A 20,038-nucleotide genomic window follows, 5' to 3' on the forward strand; every position below is an offset into this window, starting at 1 on the left:
AAATGTATTTCTACAGGCGGTTCAGTTATGCCAACCGCCTGTAGAAATATTTTTTCAGAAAATATGAAATCGGTTTTTAAAAATAGGAAAAAAAACATTTTATTTCAAGGAAGGCTCACTGGTTATTCGCAAGTCGCGTATTTTTTCGCGTAAAATCGCGTGCTACGCGGTCGGTGGGATCGAACATGAGACCTCACCCTCGCGCGTACCGTCCTCTACCACTCCACCTATCACTCAGTTGTTGTTTGAAATAGAGTTTAGTTCCCCACATACTATCATAAACCAAGCATAAATTGATTATTTGAGGTCCTAAACGGATTCAAATGGAAAAGTCGTCAACTACAAAGTTTTACAACTTTTTAAGACCTACAACTTTTATATTGGTAGTTTCTTCATCCGAGGTCATTTACAAAATTTGAATTTCAAATTTGAGAAATTCAAACGTAGTTTTCGATGACAAGATGATTTCAAATGAAAAAATTATCAACTACAAAGTTTCATAACTTTTCAAGATCTACAACTTTCATTTTGACGATTTTCTCAAACGAGGTCATTTGAAAAACTCAAAAAATTCAAGTTCAAATTATTTGTACAGGCGGATTTCTTAAGAAACCGCCTGTAGAAATATGATTTTTACAGGCGGTTTCTTAAGAAATCCGCCAGTAGAAATACATGATTTCTACAGGCGGTTTTGTTAGAGAAACCGCCTGTAAAAATTGATTTTCACAGGCGGTTTTGTAGTCGGGTAAGCCAATTTCTTTTCACAGGCGTTTTTTAATTAAAACCGCCTGTAAAAATTATGTTCCACCGCTGGCTTTGAGCACTTTTGTACTAGTGTTAGTTCCGATTTTTTTTTTAGTTTTGGATAGTGTAGCACTTTTATTTTTATTTGTAATTATTGTTCAATTACTCAAAAGATTCATCTCGCGATTTACAGGTAAACTGTGTAATTAGTTTTTGTTTTTATCTATATTTAGTGCTTCATACATGTGTCGTAAGATTTTATGTGACAAAGAATCTTGAAAAATTTTTGGTTTTTGGAGTGAACTAAACAAAGCCTAAGAAAGATAAGAGCTTCAGGCTCTCAAAAGCAACTTCATGCAATCCCAAAAACATTAAAACCATTTCATCAATTGTCAATCGATCATCACAAATTAATGTACTAAGGTTATCATCAACTTGGTTTTCACGGTAGTGTGCAATCTTTTCAATTTTTAATTGCCAATGATTTTCCATGTTTCTGTTAATTCCTTAGTTCCAAAATAAATCAACTTCTAACAAATCTTAAATAAATTATTATATCTAAACATAGTATATATCTAGATACCCCAAAAAAGTCCAAAACAACTTGTAACTTAGAATGGAGAGATTATATTTATTTGCTAGTATATCTGATTACAAATCTATCCATATTGAGTTGTATTATAATAATTAAAAAATGTTAGCTAAATTATTGGTAAAAGATTTTTAAAGTTTTAATGTTGATATGCGTGTGTGCCTTAGAGGAATATTGAGGGAATATAAGTTAATCAATAGAGACTCTTGATACTAAGGAAATCCATCCTAGGAATGTTGGACGTATGCTCCCATGTTAGGTTTTTTTCCCTGCCTATAGGGTCATTGTCATCTGTGAATCAGGAACTGCTAATATCATGTTACTCGGAGGCACAAAGTACAGTTAATCACAGAGAGCTGGTAGAATGGAGGCCTGAGGCCTCGATAGGCTAGGTGTACCATTACCTACATCCATAGAGCGTTTGGTGCCAGCGCTAGGATAACCACCCAAGTGCAGCACTGTAACATATAAGTACATCCTACCATTATGGCCGCGTGTGCTAGTGTACATACACATGCAAATATTGGTAGCAAAAAGGAATTCCCAAGAACAACTTTGCGTGTGTGTACAAGTACTAGCGTGATTGGTACTCACTCCTCAATTACATTGTGAGTTGTTTTTTTCTATGTCATAACTTTTGCTATATATCCTATATTTTGAAAAGCCAAAACAACTTACAATTTAAAATATATAGAGCGAGTAAAATGTAGCATGTAGAAATAGAACATTAGAACTACACTGGCGTCCTGAAATTCAATATATCTTCGAAATTCTAGTAACAATTTCTTAAGATATCATTATTATCACCATATATATATTTTACCTAGAATCTCTTATAATTTACAATAAATAGATTTCAGGGATGGAGTAGCTCTCTCAAAATGCTAGGAAAGATGGGATTGGCGATCATTGATGAGAGAGTTGGTGGGTAATGTTATGTGTCAACGCCATTAGAGTGGGTAGGGTGGTTGACACTTTTTTTTTTTGCAAAACACTCTTATACATGTACACAGACTCACCCTTATAAACATGCACACACATCCCATTCCTATGAGCATTTTTGAAACTAGGTTGGATGGACAGATATCAAGATTAATAAAATCTCTACAGACGCCTTGCTGCCGACCAATATCATTTACCAAGATTATATATGCGTATGTCACCTATGACTGAAAGAACAATGCCATCAAATTGAAGATAAGTTCAGAAAATGAAATCACCCATATTAAATTAAGAAAACGTGCGCTGCACGTGTCTCATTAAACGAAGATGTCAAATTAAAGAACAATACCATCAAATTTAGGATAAGTTCAGAAATGAAATCACCCATATTAAATTAAGAAAACGTGTGCTGCACGTGTCTCATTAAAGGAAGATGTCAAATTAAGAACTTAAACCTAGATAGTCAAGTTCCACGAAGAAAATCTAACTAGCTAGCTAAGCTACACTCAATTCTCAGGGTCGTTGATACAATGATACTTGATACTCGTTTCATTTACGATTTACGACACCCCCAAAATCAGGTAGGAAGATAGTTGGTTTTGTCAAGCTAAGTATGCGGTTGCTAAAACTAGCCAGTAATCTCAACCAATGCAACCAGCTAGTTAAGGCTTTAGTTCATGTGGCTATAGGCTAACAACCGATTTAATTTGGTTGGCAACAACATGCGTATAATCCTGATCGGGTCCTCCGTTGATAAATGATGGGCGCTAGCCTAGGATTAATTAATTTGTTTACGCGTAACATCAGGAACAGGCATGTCTGGTCAACTATAGTCTAGTCGTACGGGTGACATACATGGGTGCAAATAAATGAGATTGCGTTGTAATCAATTATAGAATCTGTTTAAGTTAACCTAGCTTAATTTTAACCAAATTAATATACTCACTCCATCCTAAAATATAAGGAATCTCCGGTTTCCTAAAGAATATTGTTTTAGGCAGTGATACGGTCTCCAACAAACAACTTATTATGCTTTTACGAAACTACATTTCGAGATGAACTTATTTACATCACTTTCTCCATATATTCAAACTCAACTCAAAAGTTTAAAATGTTTGATTTAAGATAATCTCAAAACAACATCTTTTAAAAAAAACTAGAGAGAGTATATATTAGGTGTAATACCCGATTTTAAGGACAAAATCAGATACGCACCATATGTGAGTCTTAGAAGTCAAATCTCACATATAGCTACAAATAAGGGGCAATATCAAAAGACAATGCACAAATATATAACGTACTTAGTATAAAAGAGATAACCTTTAAAAGCAAACAGCGGATAGACAACTCCAACTTCGGGTATTAACTTCTCTCTACAGGATCCAACTGACTGGTTGATCACAAGCCTAAACTTCTCCTGAGGTTTGGGGGAAATGGCAAGAGTGAGTCCATGTCGAACTCCACAAGTATAGCAACTAGATTGTATAGCTCCCACAATCTCATGATCAATGTGACATAAATAATGTAAAGCATTAAATAATAAATAATGAGCATATTTAACACACAGGAATCATCATCGTCGCAGCAAGAATCCCCAAGGCCGCTCCTGACCGTGAGCTCGGCTAGTATACTAGTTTTTAACCCTCTGCAGAGGTTGCACATCTTTACCCATGAGTCATGATTTACCCTTTCGCCCGAGGTAGCTAATCTCTTAACCCCCTTCCTAGGGAGGTCGGCAGGGATCACTATGAAGTCTTTCAAAGGTTTGTCTAACAAGTTAGGGCTGCTTGGTTTCATCAGTCAGTCCGTGTGATTCACCCGCAGGAATCCACGGTCTGCTATTCCCCAATTGCGCCACAACGGGTAACCCCTAATGAGCTAGAAAAGTTACTCATACTTAACTAAAGCCAGAGCCATTATAGCCCTCATGGTTGCACTGTTGTCCCGGTTATCACTTACAGATAAATCATCAAGTGGCTAAAAAGTCATTTTTATCATTTGTTGCTTAAACATTAATCAAGTCACAAGATCATGGCCACAGAAATAAAACCCAAATGCTATACTTGCCTTGATCCAAATGCTCTTGCTGATCTTGCTAAATGTCCAAATACTGATCTTGCTTGTTGTAGCACTCTTGATCACCACAGATTATTCACCGTCTAATCACGATCATCGATCACACAAACAGTCGAAGAAAACATACATGAAACAAACAAGGCTACAATTAGAACAGTACACCAATCATATGAAAACAGTATGAAAAGTTTGTAAAACGATTCTACGCATCGCTACGATTTTATAGACGTAAAGATCACGAAAATCGGGGTTGAAACGGAAAAGATATGGATTTTCTAAGATTTCAAATAGAAAAGTAATTAATTAATTAAAGTCACGAAATTTAAAAGTTCCAAACTGAGTAAATAATTTTACTAACATGTAGAGCTCATTATTACGAATCCAACGCAATTTGAATGGATCAAAACAGAATTAAAACGAGTATTTTATGGTTAAAACAATCTCGATGGCAAAACTGTAAATACTGAAAACGTATTTTCGGAGTCAATCTGGTTGGTTTCCGTTTTCTAAAAGAGAAAGCGTATTTCTGAAATCCTCTTTGGACTGCGGGTTTATTCTTAAAAAGAGCAGGGACTCTTTAACAAAAATACCCCCCGAAGGGGTATCTTCTAATCTGAGCCGTAGATCGTGGTTTGAACGGCTAAGAGGGATCCGGGCGCATTCCGGCCGACCGGCTCACCGGAGCAGAGCACCAGCGCGGTGGCGCCATTGGGGCACCTCGCCGGAGTTAACGAATCGGCGATATAGAGCACCAAAAACGAATCTGAGAACATGGGGAGCAAGAGGGAAACAAGGGAAACTCACCCAGGGGGAAACGAGGGGCGCGCAAGGCTCGGGGACGGCCGGCGTCGTGATTCGGCGGACAGGAAGCTCCTGCAAGTTTCGGCGAGACCGTGAACATCCAGGAGAGCATTAGGAAACACGGGGGAAAGCTGGTTGACTTCGTTACCCAATTTCGGAGCTCGGCAGCAAAACAATTTCGGCCGAACACTCGCGAATTGCAAGAGCCACGGCGGCGGCGAGCTTAGCTCCCGGTGAGATCCTGACTGAGGCTTACGGCGTCGGCTAGGGCTCCTTCCGTGGCTTGGAAAAAGAAAAACGGAGTAGAGAGGAAACCGCAGGGCTTTAGAAGAGTTGGGGCGATCAAATCCCGAAGGAATCGGGATTTCCTAATGTGGAAGATCGAGGCCGGCTCGGTCACGGTTGGGAGGAAGGAGAAGGGTGACAGGTGGGCCCAAGGTGGCAGCGAGAGAGGGAAAAGGGAGAAGTTGGACCCGGCTGGCTGACGCGCGGGGCCGATCTGTCAGCCAGAGAAGAGAGGGGGAGGCGCGCGCTGCTGGGCCGAGTGGGAGGAAGTGGGCCGGGGCGCGGACTGCTGGGCCTTTCAGGCCGAAACAGAGAGATGGGGAGGTTTTCTCTTTTTTTTTTCTTTTCCTTTACTCTAAATCCATTTTCAAATCCATTTTAAAAATCACTTTGAAATACTTTTAAACTTTAGTAAAACCACTCAGCACAATAAATCAAAATGCATAAGCATGAGTGCACAAAATGTTGCTACACTCTATGATTAATTTTAATTGAATATTATTTTTCCTATATTTTGATGAGCACAAAATATAAAATTAAATCATTTTTCTCATATTTCAAAAGTTGTAAATTTTTGGGTGTTACATTAGGACGGAGGGAGTAGTATAAAGAATCGAGAGTAGGTACAAAGTATTCTAGAGCACCCTCTCTCGTAACAATCTTTTTTTGAGAGGAAATATTGAAACTAGCATTAAGTAAGGAAATTGAATTACTCCCTCCATCCTAACCAGCTAGTCGGGGAAGATGGTCTTTGATCAAGTTCCTTATTTTATCTGAAAATTATTATAGAACTCCTTCTATTCAAAAACAAAGGGAGTAGTATACTGTGCTTTGCCCTGCTGGCGTGGATTAGTTAAAGATTGTTGATTGGTACTGGACACTTGTGGACAGGGTAATAATATTCATATTTACAAAATGATTATTATTTGGAGTAGTCAGGATGTATATATCTCTCGTACAATAGATCTATAACTACGACTACACGAGAAGCAATGGAAAGCAAAGCAAAGGAAGTGTGTCATCATGCATGATGAGAAACTGAACTACCTTATCAGTGAAAACTAGTAACGGATCTTTCTTTAAAAAAAAAACGAACTGTGGTTGCCAAACGGCCGAATAGCCACGTGTACGTACGTCCGCCAGCGAGGCTATTATAATACGGCCAGAGTAGTGATGATGGACGATCTCTCCCTAGCTATCGATGCAACCAGGCCAACAAAAGCGCTTAATTGAGAATTAATCAATTATTAATTACAATTGCAAGTAGCTTAGCTAGTATATATATATGGCCGCCAACCACACAACCGGCATGCAGCAGCTGTAATGTAACCACTGTTTGGTGCACCGGCTCCTCCTCCTCTTGAGTCCTGCATCTGCATCTGCATGCATGCGCTAGCTGCCGCACCACGCGTAATGTATCATCGTATCCCCCGGCCCGTGACAATTTTTTTTTCCTTCATGCATGGGCATTGGCGGTTAACTAAGCTAGAGGTATGGTCTTGTTTAGTTGTAAATTTTTTAACAAAATTGACACTACAGTATTTCCGTTTATATTTGACAGAAGATTCGTCTAACAAATTATACTATACAATTAGTTATTTTTAATGCTCGTAAGATTTGATGTGACGAGAAATCTTAAATATTTTATAAAATTTTTCAGAAAGTAAACAATGACTTATTTATCGGGATCCATGGACTAGCTGTCTGTTTGTCGCATGGACGCTCGCTGTCTGGATTATATTTGGTTATTAATCGAGAAATTTGAATTAGCAGTGGGGTTGGGGAGTTGGACTGTATGTATTAATCGGGTTGTTACGTTTGGCTGTGGTTGCTGGTGATCCAATGAAAGCCTGTTTGCTTAAGTTTATTTGCTCAATCTATCAGTTATTTAACAATACATTTTTCTTCTTATGATAAATCAACTACTAATACTTTTAGCTATAACTACAAGTAAACATAAACATACTCACAAACCGCCGGCTGCCGCGCCGGTGCGCTCTCCGCTATCGCCGGAGGTGATGACGCCGGCGATACGCCCGCGGGGTCGTCCATCGCTTGTCACGGGGCACCCAGTGAATAATAATTTATGTAATAGAATGTATATAATAATATAAATTAAAACGTGCGTGCTACTGTTCCAACTGCCGCTTTCTGCTGGCCTCTTCCTTGCTTCAAGCCACTCCTAGCTATAGCTCTCGCTCCCTGCGATTCCTTTTTCGTCCGTGTCTAATCGCAGAGAATTATTAAGCCTCAGCAACCAAACAACAAATTAAGGGCCGGGGTTATAGTAGTACTAAATAAGATTGTGATCCAACTGCACCACAGAGAGAGGATTAATTCTAGTATTCCTCTTCGTATTGGAGGGTACTCCTCCTACAACAGAGCCGGCGGGGGAGCATTGGTTGTCAACTTGTTTTGAGGGATATTTGGTTTGGGTGTGGAGCTAAATGTTATCAGCACGAACTAAACGGGGCCTTAGTTTAATCCCTGATGAACGGTGGCAGAGGCTGCAGAAAAGTTAAGATCCAAATTTTTTTTTTGGATTTTGACATTGTAGCACTTTCATTTTTATTTGATAAACATTGTGCAATCATTGAGTAATTAGGCTTATAAGATTCGTCTTGTGGTTTATAGACAAACTGTGCAATTAGTTTTTATTTTTATCTATATTTAATACTTTATGCATGTGCCGCCAGATTCGATATGACGGTGAATTTTGAAAAAGTTTTTTTTTTTTTGTTTTTGAGTGCCTTTTGTTTGCACCAAAAGCAGAGCCGAGTGAGTATTACAAGGCAGGCAGGCAGGCAGGCATGCGCGAATCATGAGGGCTGATTAATGGGTATGTGTAGGCGCGGCAACGGTAGGAAATTTTGAGCAGTGAGATTATATATGATAGCAGATTACCGGGCCGGGCGGCCATGGGACTACTAATCTACACGAAAAGCTCAAGCTTTCGCCGCTTTCGAGCAACGAAAGCCAAGCCAGGAGTACGTGTAGATGATGACGTGGCTGATGGTAGAGCCATAAAAAATTTATATGCCGTTGCGCACAAAAGCTGCAAGGCCGGGCAACTTTGCTTCCCGCTTTCCCCGTACACCCCATCTTTATTATTATCACTACAGTGTTAATTATTATCAGCCGTTGAGCACGCCACGGCCCAACCTCGCTCCGTTCACCGGCCAACTCGACTCATTCAGTACTGCAGACATGTTTGAAAATTGAAATAAGTACATGAATTTCACAGAAACCGTCCAAATATTCAACATGGTTGATGGACTCAAAATATCAAGCATGCATGCATGCCGATTTGGTTGGGGGACAAAAGTTGATATTGTTTGTTTTGACGCAACTATTGCATCGTCTTCTCATTGCCGTACAAATTAATGATTCTACTGCCATTTCACATTCACTCATGGGAAGCATATATAGGTACAGTGCCAAGGTGGCTTTGGTTTTATGAGGTAGTAGTATTAAACTTTATGCCAGGATGCTTGCAACCTTAGTTCAGCTGGATGATTTGGTGATCTGGTCTTACAAAAAATAGCATTGCTCCAAAACATTGTGAATGAATTACCTCCATAGTAAAACTAGAGTACTTTAAAAAAACTAAAAAAAAATCATATGTTAAGGGATTATTGACCAACTCTCCGTGCAACACTAACATCGGGTTTATCTACGTAACATAACAATGTCTTGTTCTAGAAGTTAACAATATAAAACCACCCGGAGGTAGAATCTAAGTTGCAAGGTTCAGTTAATTAGTTACGTACTCCCATGCACACTATGATTTCCTTGAGGGTATCTACCTTGTTCCTCATAAACATCACTTCTTTTTATTATTTCATACGAAAAGCATAAATGTTCAAGAGTCAAAAAATCATGTAGAGTGTTTTTTATTACATTAATTTTTAAATATAGTAACACTTTACTTGGAATCAACGACAAGAAAGATAAAAAAAATTAGTATTTAGTGTAATCCTAGCCCCATGATGAGGGATATGTAATCGAGGCAAGATAATTTACTAATGACATATCAAGTTGCGTCATCTAAACTTAATATAAAAGTTCTAAGATGTCACTCTATGGCGCTATGCCACATTGGATACATTTGATTATGAGCTTAAGGACACTAAAATATAAGATAGGTAGTAGTTTATTTCTTTCTTAAAATTCCAAACAGTGAGAAATATGTCTTTTTCTCATCTGTCTCAAACAAATTCCACTAACTACAACCACCAAATTCTATAGTCAGACTGACATCTCATTGAACATAACTTTTATTTGCAACTAATATTTTTTAGGGTATGAACAATAAACTAAATAATCATTACAATTTGGACAATGATGAGTCCAACACAAGAATATAGTACAATTCCAACATACAAGAACAATTGCAATCATCATCATTCACACGCATGTACACAAACCTTTGGGTACAGTTGGCGATGCCACCTAGCAAAAACCGCCACATAAACAAAACTGAGTAGCTCGCACCTACATAACGTGCTCCCCTTCCGCTTCCTCCGACCGATACGCCAACCCGATGCCGACGACGACGAGCTCGTCGACGGCGGCGGCAGCGCAGCAGCGCCGCCGGAGTCGCCGCAAGGCGCCCCCGCCACGCCAGCCCTGGTGCTGCTCCTTCGGCCTCGACCCCTCCACGGCCGCCGCCACCGCGGCAGGCGGCGGCCGGAGCCTCCTCCCCGCGCCGCCGCGAGCCAAGCCGCCGCCGCAACAGCTCGCGCCGCCGCTCTCCCGCCGCATCCGCTCCCCGGGACGCGTATCCCCCATCGACGACCTGACCTTGCCTGGCTCCGCGGGTTCGTCTGTTTCCGCGCGGCTGTCGTCCGTCACCGAATGCCCGCCTCTGCCTCCACCGCCGCCGCCGGTGGCGGCGGCCGCTGTGGAGAATCCGAGGGAAATTCTGAAGCTAAGGTTGGTCGATAAAGGCGTGATCTTGGAGGTGGATGAGTTGGGGAGGGTGCGCAGGGAGAGCAAGGTGGTGGGGAAGGTTCTTGGGGAACGAGGCGGCGAGGTGACGGTGGAAGGAATGGTGGAGGTGGAGGCCTTCAGGGAGGCGGTGGACATGATGCTGGAAGACGAAGACGAGGCTGCTGCGATGAGGCGGCTCGGGCGTGGTGGTGTCGCGCGAGCCATCGACGTGCTCGAGGTGAGCTCTTTATTGTCACACTGCTACTGTTGGTTGATTTGTGCGCAAATTTCAATCTTTATTTATATTTACGGTTGTCGCTTATAGTTATTATATGTTGTATTCATGGGTTGCACATCTTGCCATCTTGGGGAAGATTGCAACTTTTATTGGTGGTGTTCTTCTAGTGTAGTGGAGACTGGAGAGTGCTAATTTTAGAATCTGGTAAATATTAATGTTGAGAGGTTTGGTTATTGCCTTGTTGGTGGTCAAATTGGCATAGTAGAGAAATACCAGTTTTTGGTATCCTTGAATTTGGAGGGGATACCATTTCTGGTGTCTGCAAATTTGGTTATGGGACCATGTTGTTGGGTCATCATTACATCATATTTTGCTGAGTGTCTAAAGCATGGATGCTGAAATTTTGAAATTTTAAATTGTTTTGGCTCTGTTATTTTGCCTGACTTTTCTCATTGGGAACATCTTCAACTTACAAACAGTAAAGCGTCTATATTTTAATTATTTTGAATTATTATAACTCTTTTTTTTTCTTGCTGCAAAAAATTCAGTCTGTTTTCATGCCATTGTTTTTGTAATATTTTACCTTTCTTTCATCTTATCAGTTTTAGAATTTTGAAGTTCAAAACTTCTAGCTTTATCTTGTACTTGCCTTTACACCTATAGATGTATACTGAATCTTTGAATTTTGTTATATGTGATTAGTGCTGTTGATTGTGCACTTTTTAGTGTTTGCTGCTTGGTATATTGAAGCGAATCTCTTTCATTGTAGATGCAGAACTAATATCATTAATGTGGTGACAAAGGGATCTTGCTAAACTTTTTAATATTTGGATGTCTCATGTACTAGAACATGGTACTCTTTGAGTTATTGAGAATAAATGCAGACCAGTCTAGAGAAATGCTCCTCTTATTTGACAAATTAAAGCTCTTAATTATGTTTCTTAGGCTCTTATCTAGAAGTAGTAGTTAATTTGGTTGTTGCCTGAAATGGTACAGAAGGTTGACCGTCAGTTAATTGAGGCTGTGCAGTAAGATAAGTATTTTGCTCTTCACTCTGGAAAGTAACTTTGAGGGAACTGTAAACCGAAGCAAGTTTGAGGGAGTTACATCCTTGCTTCCACTTGCACCGGTGTCGAGTTTAATTTTGTACACTTAGGCAATTATATGCATTAAGCAAACTCCTAACTATTGTGTAGATTTAAGTTTGTGTAGCCTGCTGAATTGACTAAGTTTCCACCATCTTCCATTCATGTCTTAATTTTAATACAGAGCTCACTGATGTTTAGTGAATTGCTAAGATTGCAGTTGAAATGACTGCTTCATTCTAAGACAGCCATCTGATTTGATAATCGATACCTTTTATGATCTGTCCCTGAGAACACAAGAACTAATATCAATTTTGTTGTTAGAAATTGACTTCTTCACAAAGGCCTTGTTTAGTTCACCCTGAAAACCAAAAAGTTTTCAAGATTCCCCATCACATCGAATCTTGTGGTACATGCATGAAACATTAAATATAGACGAAAACAAAAACTAATTACACAGTTTAGCTGTAAATTACGAGACGAATCTTTTGATCCTAGTTAGTCTATAATTGAATAATATTTATCACAAACAAACGAAAGTGCTACAGTACCGAAAAATTTTCATTTTCGGAACTAAACAAGGCCAAACTAAGAAATCCCATCAGTGTGACACTGATTTGTACACCTTCTCTAGACACATGCCTACCTAATTATGCTTTTGCCTTTTTAGGAATATGACTGTAGAACTATTTCCTTGAGTTTGGTAGTTTCACAAATCAAAGACAAGATAATAGCAACTTTAGCAAGTCCTATTTTGCAATCTGGTACAGTTTGCTTTTTTTTTTTTCTCAGACATGCAAGAGGGTTGTGTATCATTTCATTAAGAGAGAAGACAGTTCACTATTTTTTTCTCAAACACGCAAGAGGGTTGTGTATCATTTCATTAAGAGAGAAGACAATTCGCTATTTCAAGCTACTATTCTTAAGTGTAAAATCCGGTGCTTCCAAGTAACAAAAGGAACCTGTCTGCCTCATCTTGTAGGTGTAGGGCGTGTTTGGTTCCCACCCTAGAAACACGCCTGGTCCAGACATCAACTCCAGCCATTCGATTTTGAATGCCTAGGGTTGGATGTGGCTGCCTGGTGGAGGTCCCTAGGCGAGGGCTCGAACCAAACATGCCCGTAATCTTCACTAATGTATGATGGCAACAGTATACTAAGAAGTATTGCTGTGAAAAGCTACCTATCATGCTGTTGGCTTGCAACAGCAATCATGCTGCCCATAAATCGACTTTAACATTTCCATATGATCTTTGAGGGGGATAATGACCCACTTTATTATATTGGAAATCAGGAAATGTAGACTACTGAATGCAGATTCTTTGAAGTGTACTTCTATACAAGAGAAGTTTGTGTCATTATCACATTCATTTTACCCATTTTATATGTCTGTTAATTTGTCTAAAAATGTGTATTAGTTTATGCTTACATTATTCTCAACACATTTCACTTAATTCCTAAACAAATTTCTCAGGTATCCTTGTCACTTATGTTTGACAGAGGAGTTAACAATTGTCTAAGGTATCTGGATGCTGTTCCGTGGAATGAATCTGAAGAGGAGGCAATTAAGAAACTGGTGTACCAGCATTCTTCGTACAAGGCAGCTTTCAGAGATTTGCTGGCAAGGTTACAGCCAGAAAGCCCTGCCTCGTCTGCAGAACTGGTAGTTGAACTAGCCGATTCCATCACAAAGGGGACCAACAACAATGCTCGGAAAGAGCTGCGGAATTTAGTCAATGGGATCTTATCAAAATCATCCGTCTACATAAAGGGTGATAAAGAGCTGGACAGCAGGAGCATTTACTGTATCTGCCATTCTTGCCTGAACTCCCTGGTGGTATTATTCGAAGAATCTTCGGAGTTGGCCCATGCTGATCAAACATCACTATCGTCAATTGGAAGAAAAGGACCACTTGAGAGGATCTACAAGCTAGTCGAGGACATCAACTGGTTGCTGCAGATTCTAATAGACAGGCAAATGGGAGAGGAATTCATCGACCTATGGGCAGACCAAAAGACCCTCAGCAGCATGCACGAACAACGGGTGTCCCCGATGGTACGCCACGAGCTCAGCCGGATCTCAGCCACGGTGTTCATCGCCATGGGGAGCGGCAAGCTCCACTGTACCGGAGACAGGAGGTTCGCCGTCTTCCAGGCCTGGTTCAGGCCAATGCTGGTGGATTTCAGTTGGCTCCGGAGATACCCGAAGGGCCTCAACATGACGGCCCTGGAGGAAGGGATCGGTCAGGCGCTGCTGACGCTCACGCTGAAGCAGCAGCAGGCGCTGTTCTTGCAGTGGTTTGAGGCTTTCAGTGGTCAAGGCCGGGAATGCCCTGACCTTATCAGAGCCTTCCAGGTCTGGTGGCGCCGGTCGTTCGTGAGATCCTTAGGTAGTAATGGGTGAGTGGCCTTTCATTAAGAAAAAATAGTTTAGTAGGGTTCGATTCTTTGCAACTCGTCAACTGAATGTGCGCATGGGTATGTGCTTGTTTTTGTTTATGCTGTGTGATGGTATTATGATATAGCTGGTGTGCCAGATTCCCCTGACGAAGGCAGAAGGCTGGCTGATCTGTATGGTTTGCAAATTGTTTAGGTCTCTAGAGATGTAAGAAAACATTCTTCAGTTCAGTTTCTCCGTGTGGAGCTGAAGGTATATACAGATATCTGCTGTGGCAGTTGAGAAGCTGCACTGATGAATGGTGTTTAATAAAAATCAATGTGACGAGAAGCAGTGGTCCAATGCAATGGTGAAGATTGGTGGGAGCTCACTGGAGGAGATGACGGGTGGTGCCCTGAGAGTTCTACATGCAGGAGCCAGGAGAACCAGCAGAGCTTTTCTGTCTTGGGGCCCAACTAGGCTTCTGAAAAGTATCAGCTGTATCCATTTGCATCATGTCTCGGGGGTGTATAGTTCGTTCAAATTTGTTTTGGTTTTGGTTCATCATTTTGCAAAATGAAACTAAATACAATGTAATTTTTTTGTCAAAAAGTGGTTATTTTTCATTTTAGATTTTAGCCTCAAGAGACTAACCCCCCCACCCCCCACCACCACCACCAAAAAAAAAAAGCCTCGAGATGCCTTCATGAAGGCAACAAATCTGCATTTTTGATAAGCATAACCTTGAAAATTTTAGCATTTTATATTCCATTATTCTAAAGTAGTTGTCATTTTGCATTTTTTTTAACTAAACACACCTATAGTAGTCTACTGTTGCCTGTTTTTTCGCTGGATTGGAATCGGAATCTCTTACGACGACTAGTAGCACTGAAACCGAATTGCTCTTTGCCGAGGCGGCTAGGTTATATTTATATATGCAGTTAGGCTTTGTTTAGTTTATCTCGAAATCCAAAAAGTTTTCAAGATTTCCTGTCACATCGAATCTTGCGGCACATGCATGAAGCACTAAATATAGACGAAAACAAAAACTAATCACACAGTTTGCCTGTAAATCACGAGATGAATCTTTTGATCCTAGTTAGTCTATGATTAGAAAATATTTACCACAAACAAACGAAAATGCTACAGTAGCGAAATCCAAAAAAATTTCACATCTAAACGAGGCCTATGCACCTCACGTGCTCCACTAAAAATTGAGAGTGTATCCATGGGTTGCAAGAACGGCAATGCACATGCGTTCTGTAGGCCAGCCTGCCTGCCAGTGCAGTATTTTTTTTTTCGTTCTTGAAGAAAGGCATAATTGTTTCTAGCCTGGTTTCTCAGGGCCTTATTAGTTCCTACCTTGATGGAATTGGCAAGCATTCATTTGAGCTTATCAGTCTAATTTAGGCCTTGTTTAGTTCACCTAAAAACTAAAAACTTTTCAAGATTTCCCGTCAAATCGAATCTTACAGTATATGCATAGAGCATTAAATATAGATAAAAACAAAAACTAATTACACAGTTTTCCATGATTAGATAATGTTTGTCAAATAAAAATATAAGTGCTACAGTAGCCTAATCCAAAAATGTTTTTGAACTAAACAAGGCCTTAGCTATTATTCAGTGGTCTTTTTTTCATAATAAATCAACAAATAGTGCGTGCTGCTATTTTTTTTAGCCAAACGAACACGGCGTGTATGGCGGCAGGTTGTTTTTGTTTTTCATTTAGGATTTGAGGATTCTTTTCTTTGGGTGGGGAGGGGGGTGGCTGGCCAGGTGTGCATGCCTCAGTATGGTCATGAGTTGCGAGTGGGCCAGGAACCTATTTATTATGGCTATAGTATGAGTTGGAATGTCATCATCAGTCATCACTCATCACCCATGAAAAGCATCCAACCACTGGGACTGGGCACGTGTCCACTGGCCACAACTGCCATATTGCTATTGCCAACCCTGTGGCCACCGCTCTGCTTCTTGGCAATATATTTGTAATAAGCCATATTTTTTTAAAGTCATACTATTTATCTCATAATAAATCAACAAATAGTACTTTTAATCATGGCTTTTTAGATAAGCAAATAAACTTAGCTTAAAAAATGAAGTTAAAAAAATATTTATATAGATATTGTTGGTCAGTAAAGTTAAAAAGACGAACTTATAAAACGCTTGCATTTACAATCGGATGAAGTTGCATGATGTCTCTACATTACTACATTGGATTCATAATTAAAAAAGGTAATTAAAGTTTGAGGCGTTAACTAATGTTTTCCTAAACGGTAAATAATTGGCCACTTGCCATTTAGTTATTATTTGGACTAAACAGTCCACTAAACAGGCTAAACATATGACTAAACGGAAACAGTGTACCAATGTGTAGCGTTTAGCGTTTAAATGGTCTAAACGGCCGTCTAGGTGAACAGTGGCTTTGACAATTGAGAAAATATTTATCGCAAAGAAACTTAGGATGCTTGTCTATGCACATATATATACATAGATCCCCGCACAGAATATCTTGACATAGAACCAACCACCGGCTCCGTGTTTGTTATACTCAAATCGTGTTTACAATTTTCCGTCACATCGAATTTTACGACACATATATGAAGTATTAAATATAGATAAAAAAATAACTAATCATACAGTTCACCTGTAATTTGCGAGATGAATTTTTTGAGCATATTTAATCCATGGTTGGACAACAATTGTCAAATACAAATGAAAGTACTAAAGTAGCACTTTGCAAAAATTTTCACCAACTAAACAAGGCCTTAGTTCCTAAAAATTTGTCTTATTTATAAAACAAAAATAAAACGAAAATACTATACTAACCAAATCCAAAAATTTTGGTGAACTAAAAAAAGGCCTAAACATATGGAAGTAGACACGGGATGTAGTAACTGTAACTAAAGTTGTATTCTGCATTTGACAAAACCCAGCTAGTCAATAGGACTTCATCTGGGATCGATGTTGATGACATGACATCATACATATAAACTTGACTTGACAGTGGACTCGGCTCTTTTTCCCCCTATACGGTTATCGGCCAGGTAATCTTGTCCTTTGGTCCTTCTGATTACTCCCTCATCTCAAAATAAGTGCCACTATAATATTTGTGCTGGTTAATTTTTATTATAAAAATATATTTAGTGCTCTATCTAATAATACTAATTATATATTATCTTCATCCCAAATTATAAGTCATTTCAAATTTCAAGAATCTTAAAAGTTAAAACATCTCAAGTTTGACTAAAATTATAAAAAGAACTGTAAAAATTTATGACATCAAATAGATATACTATGAAAGTATAATTAATAAAGAACCTAATGGTACTTAGTTGGTACCATAAATATTATTATTTTATCATATAAATTTGATCAAACTTAAGATGCTTTGACTCTCTAAGATTCTTACAATGACTTATAATTTAAAATAGAGGGAGTACTTTAAATATTAATATTTAGTCAAAATTGAAAGGTTCTAACTCCTCAGAAATGAGAACGACACTTATTTTAAAACGAATAGAGTAAGCCTCGCTGTCCTTGTGTAACGGGCTACTATTTATACTGGCATAAATAAAAAGAAAGAAAACCTGGTTGCGTTACCATATTTATATGAAAAAGTTGACAACATTACTTAGCATGGCGTCCATACCATTTCTTTTTTTATTTTATCTATACCATTTCTTTGTAGTTTATTTATATAATAAGCCTCTACTAGGGTCTAGAGGTATCTATTTTTTTTTGATAGAACACCGGGGGTGAGCGCCGCACCTGAATAATTCCATTGATCCCGGTAAACCGGTGATGGAGGGTGCTAAGCACCAAAACGACACATGGCCAAGTTTTTACAATCACCCCATGATTGGGCACGAGGAGGGTTAAGGTGGGGGAGAGAAGAGGTTACACCATTGATGGAGGATCCATCTATCATCTACTTTTAGTCTATGCACCCAGAGCTTACAAGCCTCTTGACAGGCGGAGAGGAGGCGTCGACGGCAGGGACGTAGCCCTCTAAAGACCACGTCATGCCAGTGCAACCACAGCTGCCAGCAGCAGAGAAGAAGTATTGTGGAGCGAAGCTTCGAGGGCGCTGTCGTCGGGAGCTCCAACTCAAGCAGACAATCCACCGTGGGGGAGTTCGGGAGCCGGAATCCCAAGGATTCCCAGAACTCATAGGCAAAGGGGCACCCGAGGAGCAAATGGTCGCCTGTCTCCGAAGCAACATGACAGAGCTCACAGGTGTCACTATTGATGATGTGCTTCTTCAGAAGATTAGCCCGGCATTAAAGCCTACTGAGCATGAGCAGCCACCCAAAGAACTTCACCCGCGGGGGCGCGTAGTTTCGCCAGACAAAATTGTAGAAGGGGCAGGTGGAACCGGAGGAGGTGGTGGCTCTGTAAACCATAGCTGTGTGAAGTTTATTGTCATCTGCGAACTTACAGACTCTTCGATCTGGCTCTTCACTCAAGACGGTGGCGTCGAGGAGGGGAGCAAGCACCCATCTCTCTTCCGCTGCTGCCGCTGATAGTCTGGGTTGTAGGGAGGAGTCCAGCCCCGAAGACAGCACTGCCGCAACAGAGATATGTGGCTCAGTCGCATGACTGAAGAGGGCTGGGTAGCATTGGGCGAGGGGAGCGTCATCAGCCCAGTTGTCGAGCCAGAAAGCCACCGATGAACCATCTCCTACCAAACAGGAGTATATCCTAAACATTACTAGCTATTTATTTCACGTGCAAGCTCTATACATAGGATGGAGAAGTTGCATGCTGTCTCTACATTGCCACGATTTCTAATAAAAAATAGTAAGAGGCTTGAACAATTGAAAATGTCGTATTAATCACAAAGAATGTATGTAGGAGTAGTGTCTTCCCACACACACACACCACCACACATGTATACATAGATCCCCCCACGGAATATCTCAATGTAGAACCAACCCCCTTGGCTCGTGTTTGTTATATATGGAAGTAGACATGAGATGTTGCTTGGAACTAAAGTTGTATTAGGCCTTGTTTAGTTCCCTAAACATTTTGTAAAATTTTTCAGATTCTCCGTCACATCAAATCTTTAGACGTATGCATGGGGTATTAAATACAGATGAAAATAAAAACTAATTGCACAGTTTGGTCAGAATTGACGAGATAAATCTTTTAAGCCTAGTTAGTCTATAATTGGACAATATTTGTCAAATACAAACGAAAGTGCTACTATTCCTATTTTGCAAAAAAAATTTAGAGTAAACAAGGCCTTGACAAAAAACCAGCGAGTCAAAGACAAGGACTTTATCTGAGAGCTTGTTGGCTATGAGAGGATATATAAACTTGACTTGACAGTGGGCCAACTGTAACGGGTTGTTGTTTCTGCGCAAGACCGGGCTTTTCTTTTCTACAGTTATTATCGGCCAGGTAAATCTTGTCCTTCAGTCCTTGTACTTATACTTCCCTTCCAGTAAGTATTAACGCTAGCCTTCGTTGTCCTTGTGTAATGGGCTGCTTCTTCCCCGTGTTGTACTGGCATGAAAAAGAATGAAAAAAATGGTTGTGTTACCATATTTATACGAAAAGGTTGACAACGTAACTTAGCATCGTGGCCATACCATTTCTTTTTATATTTTATCAATACCATTTCTTTTTATTTTATCTCTAAGAGCATCAGCAGTGTATACAATCAGCCCTGATTCTATATGGTGATGTTACTTCGCCTGTTCAGTAGATGAAAATATGCCACAACGTATAGAACCATGCCTAACTCTATACATGGGCCACATCCTCAAAAATACATAGTTCTGCCCAATTGCTTTTTCCTTCTCCCACCCAACATCCCGCAAATCAACCACACATCGCCCGAACTTCCTTTCGTCTCTTTCTTCTTCGCACCGACTGTGGCACCTTCTCTTTCCTCACATGGTTAGGCTTCGGCGCCTCCCTGGTGCCTTCTCCTCCCTCCTCCACCAACTTTCTCTT

The 20,038-nt window shown here is 40.0% G+C and overlaps 1 protein-coding gene across 1 annotated transcript; it reads left to right on the top strand.

Moving 5' to 3' along the window:
- Positions 9,957-14,697, top strand: LOC8082773 (BTB/POZ domain-containing protein At2g13690). The gene is made up of 2 exons (XM_002441895.2): positions 9,957-10,610; positions 13,169-14,697. The coding sequence occupies exons 1-2, from the start codon at positions 9,984-9,986 to the stop codon at positions 14,096-14,098; spliced, it is 1,557 nt and encodes a 518-aa protein (XP_002441940.1). The 5' UTR covers positions 9,957-9,983; the 3' UTR covers positions 14,099-14,697.

This window comes from Sorghum bicolor, chromosome 8 (assembly GCF_000003195.3).
Source record: "Sorghum bicolor cultivar BTx623 chromosome 8, Sorghum_bicolor_NCBIv3, whole genome shotgun sequence".
NCBI classification, from domain to species: Eukaryota; Viridiplantae; Streptophyta; class Magnoliopsida; order Poales; family Poaceae; genus Sorghum; species Sorghum bicolor.

What these genes read in the sequence shown, in the direction of transcription:
- LOC8082773 (XM_002441895.2), top strand. Translation starts at nt 9,984, where the DNA reads ATGCCGACGACGACGAGCTCGTCGACGGCGGCGGCAGCGCAGCAGCGC. An exon ending in GAGCCATCGACGTGCTCGAG is followed by an intron (nt 10,611 to 13,168) that starts GTGAGCTCTTTA and finishes CAAATTTCTCAG; the next exon opens with GTATCCTTGTCACTTATGTT.